General features: G+C 36.5%; 1 protein-coding gene across 2 annotated transcripts in view; it reads right to left on the bottom strand.

The window, feature by feature from the left end:
* HECTD2 (HECT domain E3 ubiquitin protein ligase 2) overlaps window positions 1-25,367 on the bottom strand; it is a 72,723-nt gene that overhangs the window by 20,748 nt on the left and 26,608 nt on the right. The window contains exons 3-10 of one of the 2 annotated variants that reach the window (XM_061162172.1): window positions 12,651-12,789; window positions 10,169-10,271; window positions 9,537-9,626; window positions 8,375-8,439; window positions 6,341-6,386; window positions 4,472-4,581; window positions 2,869-3,017; window positions 2,206-2,329 (exon numbers count right to left, since the gene is read on the bottom strand). In XM_061162172.1, the coding sequence (XP_061018155.1) occupies window positions 2,206-2,329; window positions 2,869-3,017; window positions 4,472-4,581; window positions 6,341-6,386; window positions 8,375-8,439; window positions 9,537-9,626; window positions 10,169-10,271; window positions 12,651-12,789 (826 nt within the window). The remainder of the gene's footprint in view (window positions 1-2,205; window positions 2,330-2,868; window positions 3,018-4,471; window positions 4,582-6,340; window positions 6,387-8,374; window positions 8,440-9,536; window positions 9,627-10,168; window positions 10,272-12,650; window positions 12,790-25,367) is intronic. The other variant, XM_061162173.1, reaches the window with a different exon arrangement.

Genomic DNA, 25,367 nt, shown 5'->3' with positions numbered 1-25,367 from the left:
GTGCAGTGGCTTTATTCCCTAGAGGAAGCTACATCCAATGTTCTGAAACATGTGCTGACAGCTTACACTGTTTATACAAATAATCTCAGTTTATGCAGCCACTTGTACATCATTACCTGGGAAAAATATGGCCAACATCAGAAACAGGAGGCAGAAGTGCTGATGAAGGATTAGGACAGAAAATCATGTGCAGAAATTAATATGAGAATCCATTACTCTATGAGTATGCATAGGCACCAGAAATGCTTATGCATCAGAAATGAAGAAATCTAGCAAGAACTATGGTAGGAAAAGTAACATATTTAAGAGCAATAAAATAAAAGGAAAAGTGTTGCTTTAGCACTGTTATTTAATGATGCAGTAATATGAAATGGTATGTATTTGTAAACACATAACATACGATCAAAAGTTATGAAAATAACTTCTTTCCTGGGTCAGAGATCACTCTGTTATATAAAAGAGCCATAAAGCACACAGATAAGATGCATTCAGACAGAACTAGTAAGGCAGCAATGACCCTTTGGGAGCTAGACTCCCACATAAGTGGCTGTAATGAATCCATCAGCCGCAGTTGGAACACATCCAAGGACAGTCGAGCAGCACATGTGTGACCTCTGGTCACACTGCGATGTAGGCATTAGGAGGAAAAAGGAGATAGACCTGGAATAACCTGAAAATGAAATGGTTTTCCTCTTGGAATGAAACTGTTAGAAAGCAGTAAGAAAAATGTTCAGTATTAATGTGTAATAATTTTGGATCACAAAGTGCCAACTAAAAATTTGGAAACAAAAAGAAGTGCAATGAACTTAGTGGGATAATGCTGGTCTAACATGTACTTTAAAATAGTGTTCTCAGCCGTTCCCTAGTCATAGCACATAGACAAATGACACTATGTGTATGTCACACTGAGATAAACACAAGAGGCTGGCCATGGCCAGACACGTGACTTGCCCTGGGGCTCTGATCCCCTTCTAGGTCCCAAGGGCTGAAGGGATCATAGGATCAAACCTCTGTAACTCATTCTTGGTACACCAATGTTACAGTATAGTATTTAGAGGAGCTTTGCATTAAAAGATGTCACTGAAATATGCACAGTAACTCCTGGCATTGTATTGTAGCTTTGTCTACAACACTACAAATACATTGAAGTGGGACAAAAAATATCTTTGTAGAATAAACTCTGACAAGAAAAAATCCATCAGACTGGTCAAGGTCCCCCAGAAGTGGAATTCTTACTCAGTTCAGGTGTGGACTGAGATATATCCAGGATTCTAGTCTATGTTTTAGGTCAATTCTGGTAGAAAGGGTCCCTGGAAGCTTGAACCAATTCTGGGGCTTGGGGTTACTTATACCCATATCATCTCTCTCAGTTAGTCTCTCTTAGAATAATGCATTCTGTAGGACAACTCAGAGTTTGGGAATAAATTATGTCTGGGATAGTCTTGCTGGTTTAATCCAAACTGTAAGTGTGACTATAAGGTGCAGGGTAATGAAGAATTTGGCCAAGTGTTTTGAAAATCTATTACACTAATGTAACAAACCGTTTCTGGTGAAGCCCTTTCTCTGTAACATCCATTTTTTTAATGCTATGTATAAAGAACAAACACTTCATCTACAGGAAGAGGAAGAAAGGGAGTGAATTCACGTGTGTATGTGTACACATGTGTGATCACTGTGGGAGATCGGGCACCAGCATACTATGGTCCATGGGACCAACATGGCCGACAACTCAGGCTTGTGAGTAAAGCTCTGGAACACAGACACACCCCTTCAGTTACATATTCACTAAGGCTGTTCTGTGCTAGAATGGTAGACCAGAGACTGCATAGCCCAAAGAGCCAGACACATTTATAATCCTGTACTTTCCAGAAAAAGTTTGTTGACCTCTGTGCTGGGTGATGACACACAGAATAAGAAAATTGATAAGAAACTGCATACTAAGAACTTTTCCCTTCTTAAAAAGATGTTACTAACCAAACAAAAATCATATTAACATAAACATAAATTCAGATGAAATAGAAAAAGAAGATGCTTTAGGAAATATAATGATATAATGATTTCAAGGCTGGATATCTAAAATATATTTAAAAGTTTATATGTTAAGGTATGTGTATATGTAAATTTACTTACACAAACTTAAAAGCCAGTCATTATTTTGAATAGTATTTTATTCAGGTGAATAACCAAATGAACTTTTGATCATACCTGTGAGAGTTTCCAAAGCTCTGCCAGGTGTGGTATTCTTCCATGAGGTCAATGTGATCCAATGTAGAATTATAGAAATCAGTATAAGGAATAAGGGGAGGGTGAACCAAATTGTTCGCAGTATCTGTAAAGATAATTCTAACATAATGATCTTTCCCAATATGTACATGATTCATTCTAGTAGGAGGAATATTTTAATGCCCACCAGAAAGCCTTTATCTAGAAATTTCTCTTTTAAGCAATTGAGGTGCTGAATGAAGAAGGTAGTTTTAAAATTAAGGTCAAAATGCAGCCAATAATTACTTGCTTTAAAAGAAAACTTGAATGGTGAGGATTATAACAGTATAGTAAAGGGAGTAAGCAAATGGCATACTCAGGAATGAATATAAGTTCGGGTATTCTTAGGAACCACTACTTAGGAGGTCATACGCAGTTGACAGCCATAAAACAGAATTCTGCTCAATAAAATGCATAAAGCGTTTTCATGCTTATACATTAATTGTGAAATCCATTAGCAAAATAGAAAATACATTACTACAACTCTCCTCCTCAAAGGAATGATTTAAGATGTACGTAATGCCTCTATAGTATTTTGAGGTCCTTATGGAAATATCCTTATATTTAATAAAAGAAAAGTAAAGATGATTGAATAATAAAACCTACTAAGTAAAGCCAATACTTTAGATGCTGATGGGATCCACCACGAACACTTTGATATAGGTGGAAATTCTTCAGGTTTTGCAGGAAACAGGCGTAAAGAAATAAACTGCAGCAATCTCTCTACCAATGGTTTGAACCTCTTCTGGGATAATCTGGTAAAGATTTTGAAATAATTCCAATCAAAATTCACATTTTCTATTTTGGCAATATGTTTGTTAGAGATCAAAGTTCATCCTTTATGCATAAAATTTTAGGCTATTCCCCCAAATTCTATTTCTTTAATTGCCCCAAATTTGAAAAGATGCAAAATCTTACCTCAAATATCATTTCTTAATTAAATAAGAAATAAACACCAAAATTACTATAAAGTTAGCATTAAACATTTCACTTTTAAGGCTTTTAGTGTTCAGTCACTCCTCATTCATAGACTCTGTATTTGCAAATTCACCCATTTCCTACTATTTAATTCTAAACCCCAAATAAATAATCGTGGCACTTTTGTGGTCATTTCATGGCAGTGCAAAGAGTGGCAAAAAACAGGAGTTGCTTATGCTGAGGCTGAATAAGGTGATGTTCTGCCTCCTTGTTTTAGCTCTCATACTGCAAATAAGTATTCTTTATGCAATCTACTCGGGTCATGTTTTTCAAATTCTTATGCTTTTCATTTGTGATTTTGCCCCTAACTCTAGTGCTAAAGTTCTAAGGTTCTGACTAGTGTTCCTAAGAAGGATGTGATGTGCCTTATGGAGAAGGTACTTGTGTCCAATAAACTTTTGCTCAGACATGAGTTATGATGCTGTTGGTGGTGTGTTAGCTGCTCAGTCGTGACTGACTTTTTGTGACCCCATGGACTGTAGCCTGCCAGGCTCCTTGGTCCATGGAATTTTCCAGGCAAGAATACTGGAGTGGGTTGTCATTCCCTTCTCCAGCAGATCTTCCCGACCCAGGGATCGCGTCTGGGTTTCCTGCGTTGCAGGCAGATTCTTCACCTTTTGTTGGCTGTGAGCTGAATGTTAATAAAATAATGATTTTATCAAATAAGGTGGCTTTAAAATGAAACACAGATAAAGTAAGGCTATGTACTGATATGCTGATGGAAATGTTGTGAGCAAAGGCTCGTAGGAATCTAACCCTCTTGAGTGGGAATAATGGTTTACTATTCACCAATTCAGTACTCACAGTAGCTTTATAGAATGTTAACTATTGCTAATAATCAGAACTGACTGTATTTAAAATTAATTTGGGGATGATTTAGCTTCTTTAGCTTGTATTAGTCATGGGGAAAAGTAATTGTTAATGTAAGTACAGTACTGTGAAAAAACACTGTACTTTTATAAATTGATATTGATGGCTAGTATGTTCAATGATAGGAATGTGCTATATAAAATGCAAAAGCAGTGGACAGAAATCTCAACAACAGCTGGTACAAGCGAAATGGTTACTTACACACAAAACAGATCTTTAATGTATCCTCTACATAGTACTAAATAATACACTTGTAATTGGCTTCTGAAGCACTGTAAATTATAAGTATCATTTCTAAAGACCTGAAAACATTTAATGTTATTATAAACTTAAAAGTTCTTAATATCAGAGAGTAATTTACTTTTTAAACCAGTGAGCTAGGAAATGATGGTCAGCTTCCACTAAGCTGGCTGTCTGTCGTAGCAAGTGGGCATAGATGACATATGTAGATGTGTTATTAAATTGAGGATTCTGAAAAAGATATTAAAGATAATTGTGTTAAAATTGTGTTAACATGTAAAAGGAAAGACACTAAGCTTAATGAGCTAAGTGGCAAATTCAGAAAACTAAATTTGAGATTATGAAATACTAGATGAAATCCTTTAAAATAAGAATCTATTTGTTTCATTATTTAATTAACAGAGACTTCCATTTCCACAATGGTCCAGTGGCTTTGAATTAAGAAAGATTTAGATCTGAGGACTAATTCTACCACTTACTACCATAAACCCTTAAGAATGTTCCTTAAACTTTGATGCTCAACTTCTTCATCTAGAAAATGGGAATGATAATATCTATCTTGGAGGTTGTTTTGAGTACTAAAAAAAAGAAACAAAAAGATAACATAAAGCACCTAGCTCACTGCCTAGTATAATTGGAGGGAAATCACTCCTTTCCAATTAAGCAAAAACCTGGTTCTTTCTTGATTTAAAAAAGGGCGGGGGGGGGGGGGGACAGAGAATGCTAGAAAAATAAAAGCTGGTAATGAAACTTTTGCAATGTGAAAAGAGTTATTTGCACATTTCACAAAGAACAGGGGAGAACCACCTAACAGCTCCTGAGAACTTTTAAATGTTAAAGGAGAGCTTGTAAACCAAGCACAAACTCTAGTTACATTTCCAAAATCTAAAACTCACAATGTACATTTCAGAACTTGATGGTAAAAATAAGTGTTATTGAACAATAAACTGAAATTGTAAAAAAGAAAAGAGCACCATATGTTTTTCAAAACTGACTTATGGTCAGGATGGTTCAAAATGAGGAAGTGACCCCAGCTGATAATCTCATCAAGTGATAGCTCTTAAGAGTAGAACTTAATGAGGACCAAATACACTTTCCTAAAAATGTGAGTTGCATGCTGTCACTTTCTAGCTTTTACTATCTTCACATATATTTCCTTTCTTTCCCCCCCAGTTTTGTCTTTCTCTTCTTACCTTTTTACCTCCCCTTCCTCGCTTTACATCTCTCAACTGCCTTTTATCTATTTCCCCTTATTTCCCCCCACTTTTTCTTCTTTTTCTTTTTTCCTCTCTCCTCCTCCTTCTACCCATATCTTCCATATTTTTTTTTGGACATAATATTAAGTTAAACATTATACCTTATTTAACATAATTTTTTTTATCTTTAAATGAGATAATAACCTATACAACTATCTTTGGTAAACTGTAAAGAATAATACAAATATAGTACGCTAGCTATGGGAATAACATACTTCTCAAAAAATTATAAAAGTTAAAATTACTTTTCATTTGTTTGGACCTTATTTATTTATTTATATCAATGAATCTGTATCTCTTGAGTGGAAAAAGTTCATCATCTTTGCTTCAGCAAACATAAACAACCACTTTGACTTTTCCATTAGAATTCTAGCTTAAATATTTACTGAAAAGTTAGAAACCTACTAATTGGGAAACAAAAAAGAGTTCTGAAGCCCCCTTAAAAAACTAGTTACAAGACAGGAAGTTGCCTGGAGGAGGAAGAAGTGCTTCTATTGTTTGTTCCGGAATCCAACAGCAGGAAGGTAAGAACTAAACTAAAATATTAAATCTGGATATAATTTAGCTTCCCACTGTTTGTTATAGCTTTAATTCTCTGATTAAAAGTAATTATAATCTAAAAAGTATCAGAAATGCTGCTCAAAATAATACTTAGTACTTGGTGTCATTTTACTTTCACATGTACAGATTGAAATATGAATTATACAATTTCAACTAAGTTCTTGCTTTCTTACCTGTAAAAGTATAAAATATGCTCTAAGATCATCTTTTGTTCGTGGACTGAAAAAGAAAGAAGTGTAACTGATGAGAGATGCTTAATCTTACACCATCTAACAAAAATTATCAGTGTTTCTGTGAGAATTGACTTGATGAAAGCTAGACTTAAATCTGAAAACATAAACCTAGACTTAAATCTGAAAACATAAACATAAATCATTGCCCAAAGTGTACTAGATGCCCTTTATAAATGTAAAGCCAAATCATCTGAAATATAAATAAATGACATGTGTATTAAATTTTGAAATTTATATGTTTGAATGTATATTACATATATAATTTTAAAATTAGTAGTACTATTCCTCTATGGAAGAATTATCTGACTGAATAATGATTTAAATTATTTGGTTTTAAATAAAATCTAAACTATTTCTTTCTATAGTAGTCTACATAATTTTCAGATTATTTTTTCATTGGGACTACTATTTTATTTTAGAAATTATATTTGAAAATATTTTAATAAGATAAAAGCAATTCATAACTATTAAAATTCCTGGTTTTAAGAGTCCTCTTTTTTTTTTTTTCCATTTTATAGCTGTACCATTAAAATTTCCATCTTTCTGTCCTATGCACTAGTATTTTAGTACAGTGTACAGCTTTGGGTACAGAAATGGCGGTTAAGATCATAGGCTCTTTTGCCAGACAGTCTGGGTTCTAATTATGACTAAGGCACTTATTGTGTTAACCTAGGCAATTTACTTCTCTGTAAATTAATTTCCTCAAGTGTGAAGTGAAAATAATCCTATTACCTATTTCACAGGATTGCAGTGAAGATTCAATATAAGAAATACATGTAAAATCATTTGAAAGGTGATTAGCCCATAGTAAACAATCAATAAGCTATAAATCTTGTTGTTGTTACTATAAGTCCAAAATAAAACAAAATTTTGGGGATAGAGACCACATGATCCTTTAATAAGTAAGTTGCATCAAATTATTTTAATCTGTCTCAGGTACATATTTGAGGAGCAGGGGTTAGAAAGCTGTGGGAGGGTGCTCAGAGGGGACTAAGGTCCTGCAGTTTCAGACCACTGGACTTCCTCACTCTCCTAAGCATTCTTTTAACATTCTAATTTTTCTTCCTATCTCCAATGAGGCATTATATATTCAACCAGAAACATAAAATTCAAGGAAAATGCAGAAGTATTACTAGAATGATAAACTAGGAAAATATTAAGATAAAAATCACATGCAAAATATAATATGATTTCAATTGTTTTTAAAAGACAACTAGAAAAAAACTGCACATTTTTACTTTTTTAATACTATTCTGCCTTTTCTCAATGTTCTATAAAAACCACAAATTTCTTTGAAAATTGGAACAATGTTGTTAAAATATATAGGGTATATTTAACATATTTAAGAACTGTGGTTTGGTATTTTCAAACTGGGCTTAATATAAATATTTAAGTTATAATTTAATGGCATTGCTTGGCTTTAAGAGCAGCTATTATTTACTATGTTATTTAAGTAATATCAATTTAAATATGTACTTCTAAAACTGTATTTTTGTGTTCTGCATATTCCAAATACTATCAATTACATTGTTCGTCATTCTTTATATAACAATTCAATATTTAGTTCCAGAAAAAAAATATTTTAGTGGCTAAATTTATGTTTCCTTATATTAGAAATAAGGAGATGTCTACTCTGCTACCCGGAAGCCCAAGGATAAATTTAATGCTCATATTATTTCATTCTAGGTTACTGATTTAACCACTCATCTACACAACAAATATTATATACAGTTTTAAACAATTCACAGATCCTCTGAGGCTCACATGTGGATCCTCCTACTAAGTCATAAGTCTCGAGTTAAAAAGCTTTGTTATAAATGGCTTACAATTTCATTTTATGTTTTTACTGTATCAACTAAAATCTTTTCTGAGTAAAACACACACATATACATTAATGTGGTGCATAATTGGATGAGGTGCACAGATTAACCATCTATACTGAGGAGCCACAACTACAATATTGGCCACAATTACCCTTTCCAGTCTTGTAACAGGCTGTTAATGATTCCCTTTAATACTGTCTTCTGAATGTCTTGAGGCTGTAGGCAAAAGAAAATCATGAAATAATTAGGATTAGATATTTAGGTGACTTTTATATGTTACTTATATTTGCAGATCTGTTTCAGTGGTTAAAACTGGACTTGATGACTGATTACTGCCACTCATGGTGGTCTCAATTTCACTTCTGAAAGATTACAGTGAAAATGCTCCCTGGGATGTGCACTGCACAACCTGCACAAACACACGAGGTGGCTGTTTGATGATTACCGTCAGTTTTATGTGACAGTGAAAAACAGAAAAAGAAAAATAATTTCACTGTCTCTGGATTGACAGGATTAAATCATGAACACAAACTGAAGAATAGCATGTTTTTTTTTTTAAATTTAATTTTATTTATTTATTTTTTATTAGTTGGAGGCTAATTACTTCACAACATTTCAGTGGGTTATGTCATACATTGACACGAACCAGCCATGGAGTTACACGCATTCCCCATCCCGATTCCCCCTCCCACCTCCCTCTCCACCCGATTCCTCTGGGTCTTCCCAGTGCACCAGGCCTGAGCACTTGTCTCATGCATCCCACCTGGGCTGGTGATCTGTTTCACTATAGATAACATACATGCTGTTCTTTCGAAACATCCCACCCTCACCTTCTCCCACAGAGTTCAAAAGTCTGTTCTGTATTTCTGTGTCTCTTTTTCTGTTTTGCATGTAGGGTTATCATTACCATCTTTCTAAATTCCATATATATGTGTTAGTATGCTGTAATGTTCTTTATCTTTCTGGCTTACTTCACTCTGTATAATGGGCAATGATGGCATACATTTTGTACATATTTATATGTTATAATTAGCAGTTAAGTCCACACTTCATTATAAAGTACGACCAAATTATGTTAAAAAAAACAAGATAAAAAATTTTTCTTACAGAATTCGAAAAACCTTTTAATTAGAAAAATATAAGAATTAAAAAATAATCTAACTTTCTGAGAATTTCAACTAAATTTACCAAAAAAGTTTCTTATGTAATTATGTTACAAGGTGAGTTTTACAACATTTGTGTGACTGATTTCAAAGTACAGTATTAGACTCAAATAACTGTATGATTTGCATGTGTTCATAAATGATACTTACAGTATTAAGTAAGGCGTCATATACAGCATTCACAAATTTAGCATTAATCCCAGAGTCTTCAATAGTATTAAATGAGGCAGAGGCATCTTTCTGAAAATTCAATTAAAGAACTAAATGTATATAACATTTTAAGAACTATTCTAAGTAATATCTGAATCATAACTTCCTTCATAATTTATAATAGTCTTAGTATGATGATATAAAAGAACTGCTACGGCTAAATTGCTAAAAAGGAAAATAAATACATAAGGATTATTTTAATAATTTCTTTTTTAAAAACTGAAAGAATGGAGTCAAACGTTGTTATTCGCTAAGTCATGTTTGACTCTTTGTGATCCCATGGACTGCCAGGCTTCCCTGTTCTCCGCTATCTCCTGGAGTTTGCTCAAATTTATTTCCATAGAGTCAGTGAGGTTATCTAACCATCTCAAGTATTACATTAGTACAAATAAAAACAATTTTTAAGATATCACTTAAGTAATTATTGTGATATCTATAATTTCAGAATTAATACATATTTATATTTGCTTAAGTAGCTGCTTAAGCCAATATTGGCTAGAAAAAGAGGTAAATTCAGTGTCTTTTTTGGGGGAAAATTTAAAAAGTGAAAAATGTGCTTTACGTGTTATTACCTTAAATGCAGCACTTAGTTCTGGAAAAGAATCAAATGTTGTAAGATAAAAATCATATACTGTTTTCCAATCTCCTGATGACTTAGCTTTTTCTACATCTTCCCTAAAATAAAAGCATTTATTAGCCACAACAGATAAAAACATTATGCAGATAATACAGCACTGATTCTTTACAGATAAATGTTACCCAACATGCAACTTGAAATAATGAAGTTGAATACAGGAATGTGTTCCAGTTAATGTAAATATGTAGTTTCTGAATTTATAAGTCTTAATTGGATTAAGATATTAATCCAGCTTCAACTTTCCCATTTATTTGCTTTTTTAAAAGTTCATTTTTGGGCTTCCCTGGTGGTCCAATGGTTGCAGATCCACTTTGCAATGCCGGGGACACCAGTTAGATTCCTGGTCTGGGAGGATCCCACATGCCACGGAACAACCAAGCCCAAGCACCACAACGACTGAGCCCGTGTGCCTAGAGCCCATGCTCGGCAACAAGGGAAGCCCCTGCAGTAAGAAGCCCATGCACCACAACTAGAGAGCGGCCCCCACTTGCTGCAATGAGAGAAAGTCCATATATACAATGAGAGAAAGCACAACAACAAAGACCCAGCATTGGCAAAATACATACATAAATATTTTTTAAAAGTTCATTTGACATGCTCCTTATAATTATCTCTTTCTTTCCTTTACAGTCAAATTTCTTGACAGATTTTGTTTACATTCTGTCCCTACTTTCTCTTTCTCATTTAGTCCTTCGAGTATCCATTTGGTTTTTATTATTGCTGCTGCTGCTGCCAAGTCGCTTCAGTCATGTCCAACTCTGTGTGGACCCCGTAGACGGCAGCCCACCAGGCCCTGCCATCCCTGGGATTCTCCAGGCTTGGTGCAAAAAGTAAATATGGTTTTGCATTGTTGAACTTTGCCCTTTGATATTGGAATACACTCTTAAATAAATGTGGTTATGTTACTATACATCATTTTAATGCACATTTCTCACTTTATGTTTTTTTGCTAATGACTTATTACTAGCTGTTTATTTTATATTTTAGACTACAGAAATGATGTTAGACAAAAAGCTAATTTGAGCAATTTTTGTATTCGAGTTTAAAATGGGTCATAAAGCAGTGCCAACAACTCACAACATCAACAACACATTTGGCCCAGGAACTGCTAAAGAATGTGCAGTGCAGTGGTGGTTCAAGAAGTTTTGCAAAGGAAATGAGAGCCTTGAAGAGGAGGAGCATAGTGGCTGGCCACTGGAAGTTAACAATGACCAACTGAGAGCCATTACTGAAGCTGCTCCTCTTATATAAGGAACATGAGAAGTTGCCGAAAAACTCAATGTTGACCATTCTAAGGTCATTCGGCATTTGAAGCAAACTGGAAAGGTGAAAAAGCTCAATAAATGGATGCCTCATGAGCTGCCTGCAAATCAGAAAAACCAACGTTTTGAAGTGTCATCTTCTCTTATTCTACGCAACCATTTCTTAACTGGATTGTGACCTGTGACAAAAAGTGGACATTATACGACAACTGGCAATGACCAGCTCAATGGTTGGACAGAAGCTCCAAAGCACTTCCCAAAGCCAAACCTGCACCAGAAAAAGATCACAGTCACTGTTTGGTGGTCTGCTGCCTGTCTGAACCACTATAGCTTTTGGAATCCCAGCGAAACCATTACATCTGAGAAGTATGCTCAGCAAATCGATGAGATGCACTGAAAACTGCAACGTCTGCAGCTGGTACTGGTCAGCAGAAGGGATCCAATTCTCCAGGACAACACCTGACCACACATCACACAACAAATGTTTCAAAAGTTGAATGAATTAGGTCATGAAGTTTTGCCTCATCTGCCATATTCACCTGACCTCTTGCCAACTGACTACCACTTCTTCAAGCATCTTGACAACTTTTTGCAGGGAAAACACCTCCACAACCAGCAGGAGGGAGAAAATGCTTTCCAAGAGTTCGTTGAATTCTGAAGCATGGATTTTTATGCTACAGGAATGAATGAGCTTATTTCCTGTTGGCAAAAATGTGTCAACTGTAATAGTTCCTATTTTGATTAATAAAGATGTGTTTGAGCCTAGTTATAATGATTTAAAATTCATGGCCGGAACCAACATTACTTTTGTACCAACTTAGTAGCAGCAAGGTAGCTTTTATGGTCTGTGTGTCACTTAGTAAATGAAATCTTATTTTTTTAAAAAGGACACATTCCTTCATCTCTGCTTGCTTATTTTGACTCATTTTCTCTTATTTAGTGTTTCTTTTGTTGCAACATTATCTATCCCTTACCTGTTAATTATATATTTGTTCTCACCTTCAACTTGAGACATCTAGTCTTTGGTGCCTTCACTCTTATAATACCATATGAGCCATAAGTTCAATTAATTTCCCACACAAAAATATGAAATTATGTGAAGTGCCGACATGCAGTTGACTATATGTCTACATGTAACAATGAGCCAAAACTTACAGAAAGTCTTTCATAGTTTTGGGCTGAACTGGAAGGATGGGTTCTGGAAGAACTGGGGCTTTCATTTCAGATGATAATGGATCTGTGGAGATGCGCTGTTTTTGTCTAACATCAAGGGAAATTGGTGGTAGGTCTCTCACTGTGAAGGATAAAGTATTTAATGTAATTAATCATAAACTTTTCCAAATTATAAAAATGCCATGCTAAGTCAACATGAACAGAAAAGGAATAGGTTATTTTGTATTGCATTCACTTTGGGATCATATAATAGAAAAACCTACCACACTGAAGGGCACTTGTTGGGATAGTCTGTTGTCACCCTACCCAATTTCACCCACAATAGAAAAATTATATGACATTAAAAATTATTTACAGATGTAATATGGGGCTTCCCAGGTGGCTCAATGGTTAAGAATCTGCCTGCTAAGCAGGAGATGCAGGTTCAGTCCCTGCACCTCCAGAGGGCTGGGAAGATCCTTTGGAGAAGGAAATGACAACCCACTCCAGCATTCTTTCCTGGAAAATCCCATGGACAGAGGAGCCTGGTGGGCTACAGTCCATGGGGTCACAAAGAGTTAGACACAACTTAGGGACTGAACAACAACAAAAACAGATATAATACAGAATTTTTCTTTTGATGCCTCCCTTCCTATAAATTATGTCTTTTAGAGATCATTTCAGTGAGATTAGATGTTTTTAGTGATTATTAGCTTTCTGAATATAGTTGCTCCTTGAATGGTGCAGAACTTGGGCACCGATCCCTCACATAATTTTATAGTTGGCCTTCAGCACCCTTGGTTCAGCATCTGCAGATTCAACCAAACACAGATTCTGTAGTAGTACAGTACTTCTATACTGAAACTTATTGGGAAAAAAAAAATCACCCTGTAATTGACCCAATCAAAGCCATGTTGTTCAAGGGTCAATTGTATGTGCAGATCACTTATTTATATCCTCTGCAATTCTGTTGGAGTTTTAGCACTTTGTTATCAATTTGCATGAACAGTTTATGTATTTTTCTTTTCCCCCAAATATCCACTGGTTCACTGACTAGCCTTTTTGTTGCATTTCATAACCTTATAATGGCAAAATAAAACAAGTACCGAGATATCTCATAAAACAAATGTATGGCTTAAAGAATTACTGCAAGGCAAACACCTGTCAAACACTAACCAGTCAAGAAATAGAGTGCTACCAGCCCCTCCCTGCTCTGTCTATTCCAATGTTAGTTAATTTCTCTCAATTTCTTTATAACTCTTTCCTCATTTCTTTTTTAAATGTTAAATATTTTCTCATTTTTTAGGTCTCATAAGGTGCTTTTACATTTGTTTGCTTTTATGTTCCTTCCAGTTTATTTCTAAAATTAAATTCTAATTATTTCCTTTATTGTCACTTCAGTTTTCATTTTTTGCAATTCTAATTTATGGCATTCTTTCAGGTGTCATATCATTTTCTTAATGAATTTTAGCTCATTTTGAAATAGAATTTTATCTTTTTTTGTGGGCATGTGTTTCGGCTGTGCTCTCATCGTTCAAGTGGCTGTTATTCTGCTTTTTTATTACAATAAAATTTTTTAATTAAAAATTATAGAATTTTGTAGCCAATTTGATTTGAAATTATTTTCCCCAAATTTTTAGAAGGAGGTGTAGCTCTCCTTGTTTTGTTTTTATATAGAACTCAAATATATGGTAGTTTGCTTTCTGGGATTCCAGGCCCTGTTTCCCTGCTCCACTTTTATTTCAGTTTTCTCTCTCTGTCCTTAATCGCTATTGTCCCAGAGCTCCTCAAATTTGATTCTAATCTCAGGATGCCCTCCACACCCACCCCAGCCTGGAAGAAAGTACTAGTTGGGAGAATTCACAGGGGTTACCTGCTCCCTTCAGGCCTCACATGGGCCACCTGCATGCACCTGCTCTTGGCAAAACCCCTCCCAATTTCAGTTTCTGTTCTCTAATCGGGCTCCTGAGCTTTCCAATGAATAGCCATTCCCTTCTTCAGGGGATCTTCCCCACCCGGGGATCAAACCCCTGTCTCCCGCATTGAAGACAGATTCTTTATCATCTCAGTCACCAGGAAAGCCCTTCTCCAATGAATACCTGCTGCTTATTCGGAAGCTCTCTTGGTCTCGAGTCCGTCAAATGGCCCTGATGCTTCCTTCTATTTACATCATGCTTACATCTTCTGATTCTGGTCATTTGTCCTGCTATCTTTTGGGGTTTACAGGGACATTTTATAAGCTAATTCTGTAGTAAATGATGTCCAAGATGTTTAATTTTGCTATAGAGGTGGTATGTGTGTTTTACTACAGATTCACGGAGATTAAAAAACAATGCTGCTTCTGCTGTTATCTTCTTTTAAATCTGTTTGCCTTTTAATTTTATTTCTGAAAACAGAAAAGTAATTTTTCTTATTTTATTCATTTTTAATTGGAGGATAACTGCTTTACAATATTGTGCTGGTTTCTGCCATACATCAACATGAAACAGCCACAGGTATACATTTGTCCCCTCACTCTTAAGCCTTCCTCCCACTTCCCATCTCACCCCACCCCTCTAGGTTGTCACAGAGCATCAGGTTTGAGCTCCCTGTGTCATATAGCAAATTCCCACTGGCTATCTGTTTTACATACCGTAGAGTATATTTTTCACTGCTACTCAATTCAATACACCTTCTCCTTCCCCAACTGTGCCCACAAGTCTTGGAAACTAAAAAGTATTTAAATAATACTTCTATTACTTAATTTATCAACATATTCCTTTAGTAATTTTTTTTTTTAGTAATTTTTTATGATTAGTAATCCAAGCCTTCCCTCCCTAGAGACCTAGAGAGCAGATGACCATGTATCTCTTCTAATCTGTGCTTCTTTTCCCACTGCAGTACATGTGAAGGATGTACTTACCACATTGCCTAGCAAATAGTAAATGCTCAATAAATTTTATCATTTCTAGAATTTATGAGGTAATACGATATAAAATGTATTTTTTTTCCTAAATGGTCCATTTCAGAATACCATGTATAAAAGTATGTTACTGCACACTGTTTTTTGATACATTTATCATACATTAAGTTCTTCTATATTCTGGAGCCTATTACTGGGCTAATGCATATGATTCTACTGACCTGTTAATTTTTGTATGAAATAATTTCAGTTACTATAGCTTAATATCTATCAATACCTGGTAAGGCAATAGGCTTGGTCAGAGATAGCTGGTGGCTTGGGTGTGAGTGGTAGTAGTAAACTGATGAGAAATGGTTGGATTTGTGACATATTCTGCACATAGAATGATAGGAAGATATGTTGGCAGATAGGTAGGAATGCCAGGATTTGTTAAAAGAAAAATGAGCCAAAGATGACTTTGATAATTTAGCTTGACCATTAACTGGGACCATTCACTGAAATGGAGAACACTAGACCACTCAGTTCAGTTCAGTCGCTCAGTCGTGTCTGACTCTTTGCAACCCCATGAACCGCAGCAAGCCAGGACTCCCTGTCCATCACCAACTCCTGGAGTCCACCCAAACCCATGTCCATTGAGTCGGTGATGCCAGCCAACCACATTATTTTCTGCCGTCCCCTTCTCCTCCTGCCCTCAATCTTTCCCAGCATCAGGGTCTTTTCAAATGAGTCAGCTCTTCGCATCAGGTGGCCAAACTATCAGCTTCAAAATCAGTCCTACCAATGAACACCCAGGACTGATTTCCTTTAGGATGGACTGGTTGGATCTCCTTGCAGTCCAAGGGACTCTCAAGAATCTTCTCCAACACCACAGTTCAAAAGCATCAATTCTTGGGCACTCAGCTTTCTTCGTAGTCCAACTCTCACATCCATACATGACCACTGGAAAAACCATAGCCTTGACTAGACAGACCTTTGTTGACAAAGTAATTCTCTGCTTTTTAATATGCTCTCTAAGTTGGTCATAACTTTCCTTCCAAGGAGTAAGCATCTTTTAATTTCATGGCTGCAATCACCATCTGCAGTGATTTTGGAGCCCAGAAAAATAAAGTCAGCCACTGTTTCCACTGTTTCCCCATCTATTTGCCATGAAGTGATGGGACCGGATGCCAGACCACTAGAGGAGGTTTTGTTTTTTTTCAGGAGTTGGGGTCGGTGGGAGTCAGAAAGTTTTCTTTTGGCCACGTTAAAGGTAAGATGCTTATGAGACATCCAAATGCAGATGTTGAGTAGAGATGACTCTTGAGTGCAGGGGAGCTGTTAAGGTTTATAGCTCATAGTAAAAATGCTCAATTATTGAGATCCCTAAGGAGAGGGTAAACAGAGAAGAAGCCTGAGAATTGAGCTCTGGGGACTGTGTCCTGGAGCAGTCCAACACTGGAAGCCAATTAATTCTCTCTCTTTTATTTCACAGTAAAAATACTGAAGGCTTGACTTTTATTTTGAATGTAGCTCTAGTCTTCTAATTTATGATGCAGTACTTTCATATTAAATAGTTGCTATTTTCTAAACTGTAAGTTCAGTCTTAATTTTTTTTAATATAGAAATTAAGGAAGCTATTAAAATTTTTTTCAGCCAGTATGCTTAAATTTATATTATTAATTCTAGTTTTATGCCATTGCAGTTAAGGAATATAAACTTAACAATTTCTTATATAAGTAATTTATTGAAAATAACTTTGTCTATTTATTATAAAATTTTATTAAAGACTCAGGATTAGAAAGGAAGAAAAAACACCATCAAATGATTTAATTATAAACACAGACAAATCCAAAACAATCTCCAAACATCACCAATAATCCAAAATAGAATAACTAAGAGTTTAGCAAGGTGCACGGATTTTTAAAAAACCAATATATAACAGTCAACTGCATTTATTTATTTATTTGTATGTTTCATTTTTATTTTATTAATCTGTCAGTTTCTATCATTCACCTCTCTCTATCTATATAGTCAACTGCATTTATAAACACCAGCAACAAACTACAAAATACAGTTTTTAAAATTTGTAAAACTATTAAAAAATAGTGATAAATAAATTGTAAGATCTCCGTAGAGAAAATACTAAAAGTTTGTTTACAGATCGAAAAAAAGATCTAAATAAATAGAAAGCTATACCATATTTGTGGCTGATGATCATAAAGAAGACAATTTTTCCTAACTGGTTATTAGATTCGAAACAGTTCAGTAAAATCCCAGGATTCCCTGGTGATTCAGACACAAAGAATCCACCTGCCAGGGAGGAAGACATAGGTTCAATCCCTGGTCCAGGAAGATCCCATCTGCCATGGAGCAATAGACTGGGCACCACAACTATTGAGCCTGTGCTTTAGAGCCAGGGAACTATAACTACTGAAGGCCACATGCCCTAGAGCCTGTGCTCCGAAACAAGGGAAGCCACCACAACGAGAAGCAGCTCATGAACTGGAACTAGAGAGTAGCCCCCGCTCACTGTAGAGAAAGACTGCACAGCACCGAAAACTCGGCACAGCCATAAGTAAATAAATAAATTTGTTTTTTTTAAATTCCCAGCAATATTTTGGACTTGGTGAGCTTATTCTAAAAGTCATATGGAAGGCCAAATACACAAGAATAGCTACAGCATTTCTAAAGAAACAAGAGTAAGAAAAGGGGACCTTGCTCTACCCTCAAAAATTTTTTGAGGTTATAGTAACCAAGACAGTGTTTTACTAACATAGGATTAGATAAGTTAACCAATGGAATAGAGAACCCAGAATCACATCCATCCATATATAAAAGTTCAATATATGAAATATATGGCAGATCATTGGAAGAAACAAAGAATTTGAAAATATGGTTAACCACATGGGGAAAATATGAAGTTGAATCCCTATCACATACTTTATAAATTAGGAATAGGAGAATCCTTCTGCTTTTGGGACAAAGAGGTTTCTTTTTTTATAGTTGTAACCAAAAAGTGCAACTATAAGCAAATTGATACTTTTGACTATGTTAAAATTAAAAACTTATGATCACCAAAGATACCTGAATTTTAAAAATGTAAGTTACAAGTTGGAAGGAAAATCTGAAAAACATACAACAAAAGATGAGCACTTAGAGATATTTCCTAAAAATCACTGAGAAAAAGAGAAATAATCCAAACAGAAAGTCTTTTGTATTTTTTGCTTATCATGTTCTTTCTTGAGTTCAATGTTGCTTCTTTCATTGTTTCCCTTCTGTTCAGGGAACCTCTTAATACATTCTTTTTGACCATCTACCGGCAACAAATTCTGTCTGTTTTCCTTCATCTGGGAATGTCCTGATATCCTCTCCATCCCTGACAATAGCATTCTGGGCATAGGATATATGATTCTGGGTCGGCAGTTCTCTCAGTCACTTCCGTCTGGCCTCCATGGTTACTGATAAGAAGTTGTTACTTGAAAGATTTCCCCCATCAGTAAAGGTATCATGTTTCTATGGCTACCTTTCAATATTTTGTTGCTGTTGTCTCTAGCTTTTAGAAGTCTAATTATGCTACGACTTGATGAGGATCTCTTTGGGCTTACCCTGTATGGGATTTGCTTAGCTTCTTGAACCTAGAGGTTCATGTCTCTTGCCAAGTGTGGGAAGTTTTCAACTATTTTTTGAGTACTTTATCAGCCTACCCTCTTCTTCCTCTCCTTCTAAGACTCCAATGACAAGAATGTACTATCTTTTATTACAGTCCCACAGGTCTCTGAGACGATTCATTTTTCTCTATCCAATCTTATTTTCTCTTTATTGTTCAGACTGGGTAATTTCCACTGTTCTATATTCCAGCTTATTAATTCCTGTCCCTTCCATTCTGCTGCTAAGTCCATCTACTAAACATTTTACTTTGGTTACAATATTTTGTCAAGCATTAATACTTACAAACCAATAGATTAATATTCTGTAGATTCTAAATTCTACAATAATGAAATGTAATTCCATTACTGTAATGTAATCGGAATATATTTCAACTAAGAGAACACAATCATCATGGCAGTAACATAGCTATGAGGTTCGTTCTTTCTTTCTTATTCACTCTCCCAATCAAGCATTATCTTTGGATCTCTCACTGACTTCAAATGTTAGAGTATCTTTTAAAACAAACTTTTCACATTAGAAGACAGCATAGAACTGCTTATTTCTTACACTCAAGAGCAATAATTTTTGAACCTTACTGTACATCAGAATCACCTGAAGACCCTCTTGAACTAAAACAAAAATTACTGGGCCCCCTCAAAGTTTGTGATTCAGTAGGTCTAGGGTAGGGCCCAAGAATCTGCGTTTCTAACATGCAAGTCAGAGGATCACATTGAGGAACACAGTTCAGTGATCTAGAGAGAACAAAGACAGTGATAATATACTGAATAAAACAGATGATTAACCTTCTTTAATTCAATTCTATAATTTATTTTATAGCCTTTATTAAATATGGAAATATCTAATTTCTAGCAATTTGTACTTTAAGCACAAATCAGACAGAAGTTCATCAGTTAGTAAAACTAGATAGCTCTGCAAATGATTTGTTATGTGTTATGTGTGGCAACTGTTATTAAAGGGAAAGAAAGCTGCAGAAAAGAACCTCTCTCCAACACCAGTCTTATTTTATTATTACTTTTTGAGGCTCCTCTACAGTTTCTCTTCCTCTTCACCAGGCTTACCCTTTCCTATCCCTTCCCACACACCTTTCTCAACCTGGCTATAAACACCCACTATTAGATACAAACAGGCTCATTCACATATAAATTAACTTATTCACTCACAGAGCATATATACACATTTTTATACCCACTCATTTTTATTAATATCACGCTGAGGTGGAAGAGAGAAATTTTAGTTAGTAAGAGAACTGGATTTTGGCAAAGATTGAGAGTGGGGAGATTCTTACATAAGAGAAATCGTAATGCCAAAGCCAAGAGGATTAGAGGATGAGGTTGGAACCAGAGGCCCAGATGGAATTTATTTTTAGTTCGGAAGGTAACTTGGGCTGAAGAGTAGTGCAGAATGCTAACGTACTATGTAAATGGGACTTGAGTCACAAAGAAAGGCAGAGTCCTTTGCTCACATTAGTGAATGAAAGCCAAACTACAGGATGTGACATTCAGTTATTAAGAAAGGAAGAATAACAGCTCACAGCTGCTCTCATGTCCCTGAATATCAAGGCATTGTTTCCAGAGACAGGCTTTCAGCCTGTTCTCGCAGATGGTTATTAAAACCTAATTCAAAAGAGAAAACCAATAACGGTGGTGATGAAGGATTAATTAAATCTCAAACTGATATTATAAATAGAACAGCAAATCTTGTTCTATCGTATACAGCTTTCTCTGCAATATAGAATATCATAATACACAGAAAAAGCCACAATATACACTTATCAGTGAACCTGTCATTTAGATTTCATTCAGCCAATACTTGGGAACACTCTGTGCTAAACTGATAAGCAGTAATCATTTTCCCTTTCTTTTAATATACTGTTGCCAATTTTAGTTGGTTGCTTAGAAACATTAAGTAAAATACTTGATGCCATGTGAGAAGAGTAAGGGTTATGGTGGGGGTTGGTAGTGTATTTTTTAAAAATGTGAGGATCATAATATAACCACATATAAGGGTGTGAGATTACTAGCTAAAATTTACCAGCTCACTGTTTTCAAGAAGCTATCATAGGCTGACTCTGGTTGGAGACCAGTAATATGTAGCTTTCCACAACCGCATCACCGAGATGATGACTGACATTGTAAACTGGCCACACGGTTAAGAGACTGAAGGTAGCTTCGAGTCAGTCAGCACAGGTAACAAGAGCAGCTCCAAAGCAACAGGAGTCTCTATGAAGGTGAGGCACCCAACAAGAGAACTGGGTCTCCGATCCTCATCCCTCTATTGCGGGAAAGCAAATAATGATGTAAAGGTTTGCCGCTGGTAACACACTGATACAAAATGCTATACCCTAAATTATCCCAAATAATTTGTAATTAAATAAGTAATAAGTAATGGAAAAAGCACCAGTCTTGGAAACAAGAGCCTAGGTCCTGTTGCTGGCTGGGTTACTAACTTTCATAACCTTAGACAAATCATTGAAACTCCTTGGGCCTTGGCTGTGACCTTATAAAATGAAAGAGATGGCCTACGTTGATCATTTCCAAGGCTCCTAAGAAGAACTTCAAGGGCCACCTCAGGGCAATGGTGCTGTGTCCACTCAGGGAAACTAAGCTTTTCTCTGCTTAATACACTGATGCTCTAAGAAAGATTGCTTTTCAAAAGATGTTTGCTCTGAAAATGGAAAAAAAAAAAAGGTTTGAAAAGCACTGGTTCAATAATTTCTAATTCCCATCTCTAAAACTTTTAAGAACAAAATGGACAGGACTTATAAACCAACAGAAAAGGTAAAAATTCTCTATTATAGAACATAATGTAGTGACCTATAAAAGAAAAACTGAGGGAGCTTGGAAATTTAACATTCATATGTCATCTAAACACCTGATTTTAGTTATAAGTTTCTGTCTTACAACAAGGTAAAGGAAAAAGTTCTGAAATAAGCCTCAAGAGACCTGACTTTTTTTTCTCCTCTGGATATACACCTTACATTCACATGATGTGGTAGTTCTAAAATAGGTCCATAAATTCTTTGATATTCCTCCCATCAAAAGATGGAGTCTAATTCTCCCTTTGAATATAGGCCAGACTTAGGGGCTCCCTGCTGATGAAAAATGTGGCAGCAGTGATGCTGTATGACTAGATTACAGAATAAAGCCAAACTTTCTATCACGTATAAAGACAAGTGGCAAAAATGAAGCCTAACTTTACATGGAAGTAGGAGCTAGTAAACTATGAGATGTCAAAAACAAAACTCAACAAGGATCAAACAAGATCAGTATCTTGGAAAATTAACCCTTTAAATTAAAAAAAAAAACTCAGGTGTAGAAGATATTTTACATCTCATAATGCCCCATTTCCTCAGTCTATAGACAAGCAAATGAAGGGCCATCAGGTCTAGGTTTAATGTCTAAGGTCCCAGTGACAAGTTATTCCCTGGTAGCTCATCTACCGCCTGCAATGCATGAAACCCTGGTTCGATTCCTGGGTCAGGAAGATCCCCTGGAGAAGAGCATGGCAATTCACTCCAGTATTCTTGCTTGGAGAATCCTCATGCACAGAGGAGTCTGGCAGGCTACGGTCCATGGCGTCGCAAAGAGTCGGACACAACTGAACGGCCAAGCGCAGCAATAGCAAACTCAAAGACTCAGTTCATACTTAATATCCTAATTGACAACCTGCGAGTGCTGGGCAGGTAACAAGTGAATTACAATTTCAAGGCTCCCTCTACCGGTTCACTACTCTGCACTGCTTCTGACTCCTTCAGTAGTGGCAAGCCGTGGAAACAGGGAGAGACCAGAGTGAATTAGTCATAACAGGTGGTGTTTACATCTTTGTCTATAGGATGATTTTTCTGAACATTTGGCAGAAAATAAAATTGAAGGCAGGAGAGAGAAAAGAACAAAGAAGGGAAAAAGAACCCACTCTGACTCAGAGTCATCAGAGCCAAATAAAAGTGACATATTTCATTGGTGTTTGGAGATGTACTTTCTTACTAAGTTCAATAGTGTGTGTGTGTGTGTGTGTGTGTGTGTGTGTGAAACTTCAGCAGAAGCATACATAAAATGTTCTTTTTTGGATCTAGTCATAAAAACATTCAAAAGCAAAGTCGTTCAGTCGTGTCCGACTCTTTGTGACCCCATGGACTGTAGTCTACCACGCTCCTCCGTCCATGGGATTTTCCAGGCAAGAGTACTGGAGTGGGTTGCCATTTCCTTCTGCAGGGGATCTTCCCGACCCAGGGATTGAACCCGGGTCTCCCACATTGTAGGCAGATGCTTTACCATTTGAGCCACCCAGGCTGCCTGTAAAATATTCAAAAGCCCTTTTTTATACAAGGTTACCTCTGATAGAATAGATGTCTTACCCTGGACATACATTAGAGAACTGTAGCTCTGAGACAGATTACAGGATGAACTGGCCAGAAACCCAGAAAAAGTTCTTCCCACATATTTCCTCAAATTATTTGTTGAGTAAAGACTCTGAGTACCATGGACACTGGATCCTGGGGATATACTCCTGAACCCAACAATTCCACTTCTAAGAATATCCTATAGATAAGCCACATAGGAACAAATGACACATGTTCAGAGCCATTCATTGTGGCACTGTACACAATGCAAGAGACAAAATAAACAATTTATTGATTTCAATAGGATCTTGGTAAGTCCAATATAAAGGAATATAAAAAAAAGAGTAAGGAAGCTCTTTATGCACTGCTACGGAAAGATATCCAGGATACATTAACAACAACAAAAATAACAAGTGCTAGGTAATATGTAGGCAGTTACTTTTTAAGATAAAGTGGAAAATCAGCATGTATATTTATATTTGCTTTCATCTGCATAAAAACACAGGAAAGAATACAGAAGACAGCAGTGTGAAAGTGAGACATCTAAAACATACCTATTTTTTTAATTTTGATTTTTGAAACACATAAATGTGCTAGCCATTCAAAAAATTAACTATAATTTAAAAAGTTAGATGAGCCCTTTCCCTCTCCCCACAAAAAAAGCTTAAAGAGTTTATAAACTGGTCAAGAGACAGATGAATCAACAATTCAATGCAGCAAGGTACTCTAAGTTCTTGACAGATAAATCGCTCCCACAGGCATGGTTAAAAAAAAGTAAGTCCAAGGTGAGTCACCCTGACCTAGAAAAGGATCTTGGAGATTTAGCCCCAAATCAATTCATTCTCCCAGGAATCCTGGAGATGGGGTCATCTGAGGCCTTGAAAGTGAAAGTGAAGCCGCTCAATCGTGTCCGACTCTTTGCAACCTCTTGGACTGTAGCCTACCAGGATCCTCCATCCAAGGGATTTTCCAGGCAAGAGTACTGGACTGGGTTGCCATTTCCTTCACCAGGGGATCCTCCCGACCCAGGAATCGAACCCAGGATTCCTGCATTGTAGGCAGACACTTTGCCATCTGAGCCACCAGGGCAGTCCTTGGAAATGCTTTTTTTAAGGCAGAAATCCTACAGCAGCTACTGTGAGCCCTTTTCTCTCCCCAGACGCCAAGTCCTGCACTGGGTTTCTTCTCACCGTGTGAGTGTCTGCCTCTAAAGCTGCTCCTGGAGAGGCTGTGAAAACTCTGTGGCATTTCACCTGCAAACAGCTCACAGCACCCCGGCATTCACAGACCCAGCACCATCTGAGCTAAGACCACTCTCTTCTTCCCTGGGTTCTTGGGGCAGCACGGAGATGGCACACACTTCTCCAGGTAAAAACCACACAGTTCACTAGGGCCCCTCATGGCTCATCTCGAGTCAACTCAGAAAACGGACTGAGCAGGGAGAAGACCGGGGCCCCCGGGCGCCATCAGAGTTCATGTCAACTTTTCCTGAAATAACCAAGAGTGCAAAGACATTTGAAAAGGCATGGAGAGGAATTACTCCCCTTCTTTCAGAGATGGTCTGTGCTATTTAAAGATGTCTTAAATAATCTGACAGGAGTATCATCACTGTAGAAAAGAAGGTATGAAAGAGTAAGAGAGGATGTAGTGCTCACCCTGTCCCCCATTACTTGCCATTTATATTGTTTCTCTGAAGATGTATCATCCCCGGCAGCTGTCATAGTAGGTAAAACTCCCACACTGCTCTGATCTTTAAAAGGACAGCCAACTCGAAAGGCATACCTAGTCACGTGATCCGCAGGGAAGCGAGGCATCCCTGGGCTGTTAGGTA

Source organism: Dama dama, chromosome 15 (assembly GCF_033118175.1).
Source record: "Dama dama isolate Ldn47 chromosome 15, ASM3311817v1, whole genome shotgun sequence".
NCBI lineage: Eukaryota > Metazoa > Chordata > Mammalia > Artiodactyla > Cervidae > Dama > Dama dama.
Note: the sequence above shows the minus strand (reverse complement) of the source record. Positions and strands in the feature narration are given on the sequence as shown.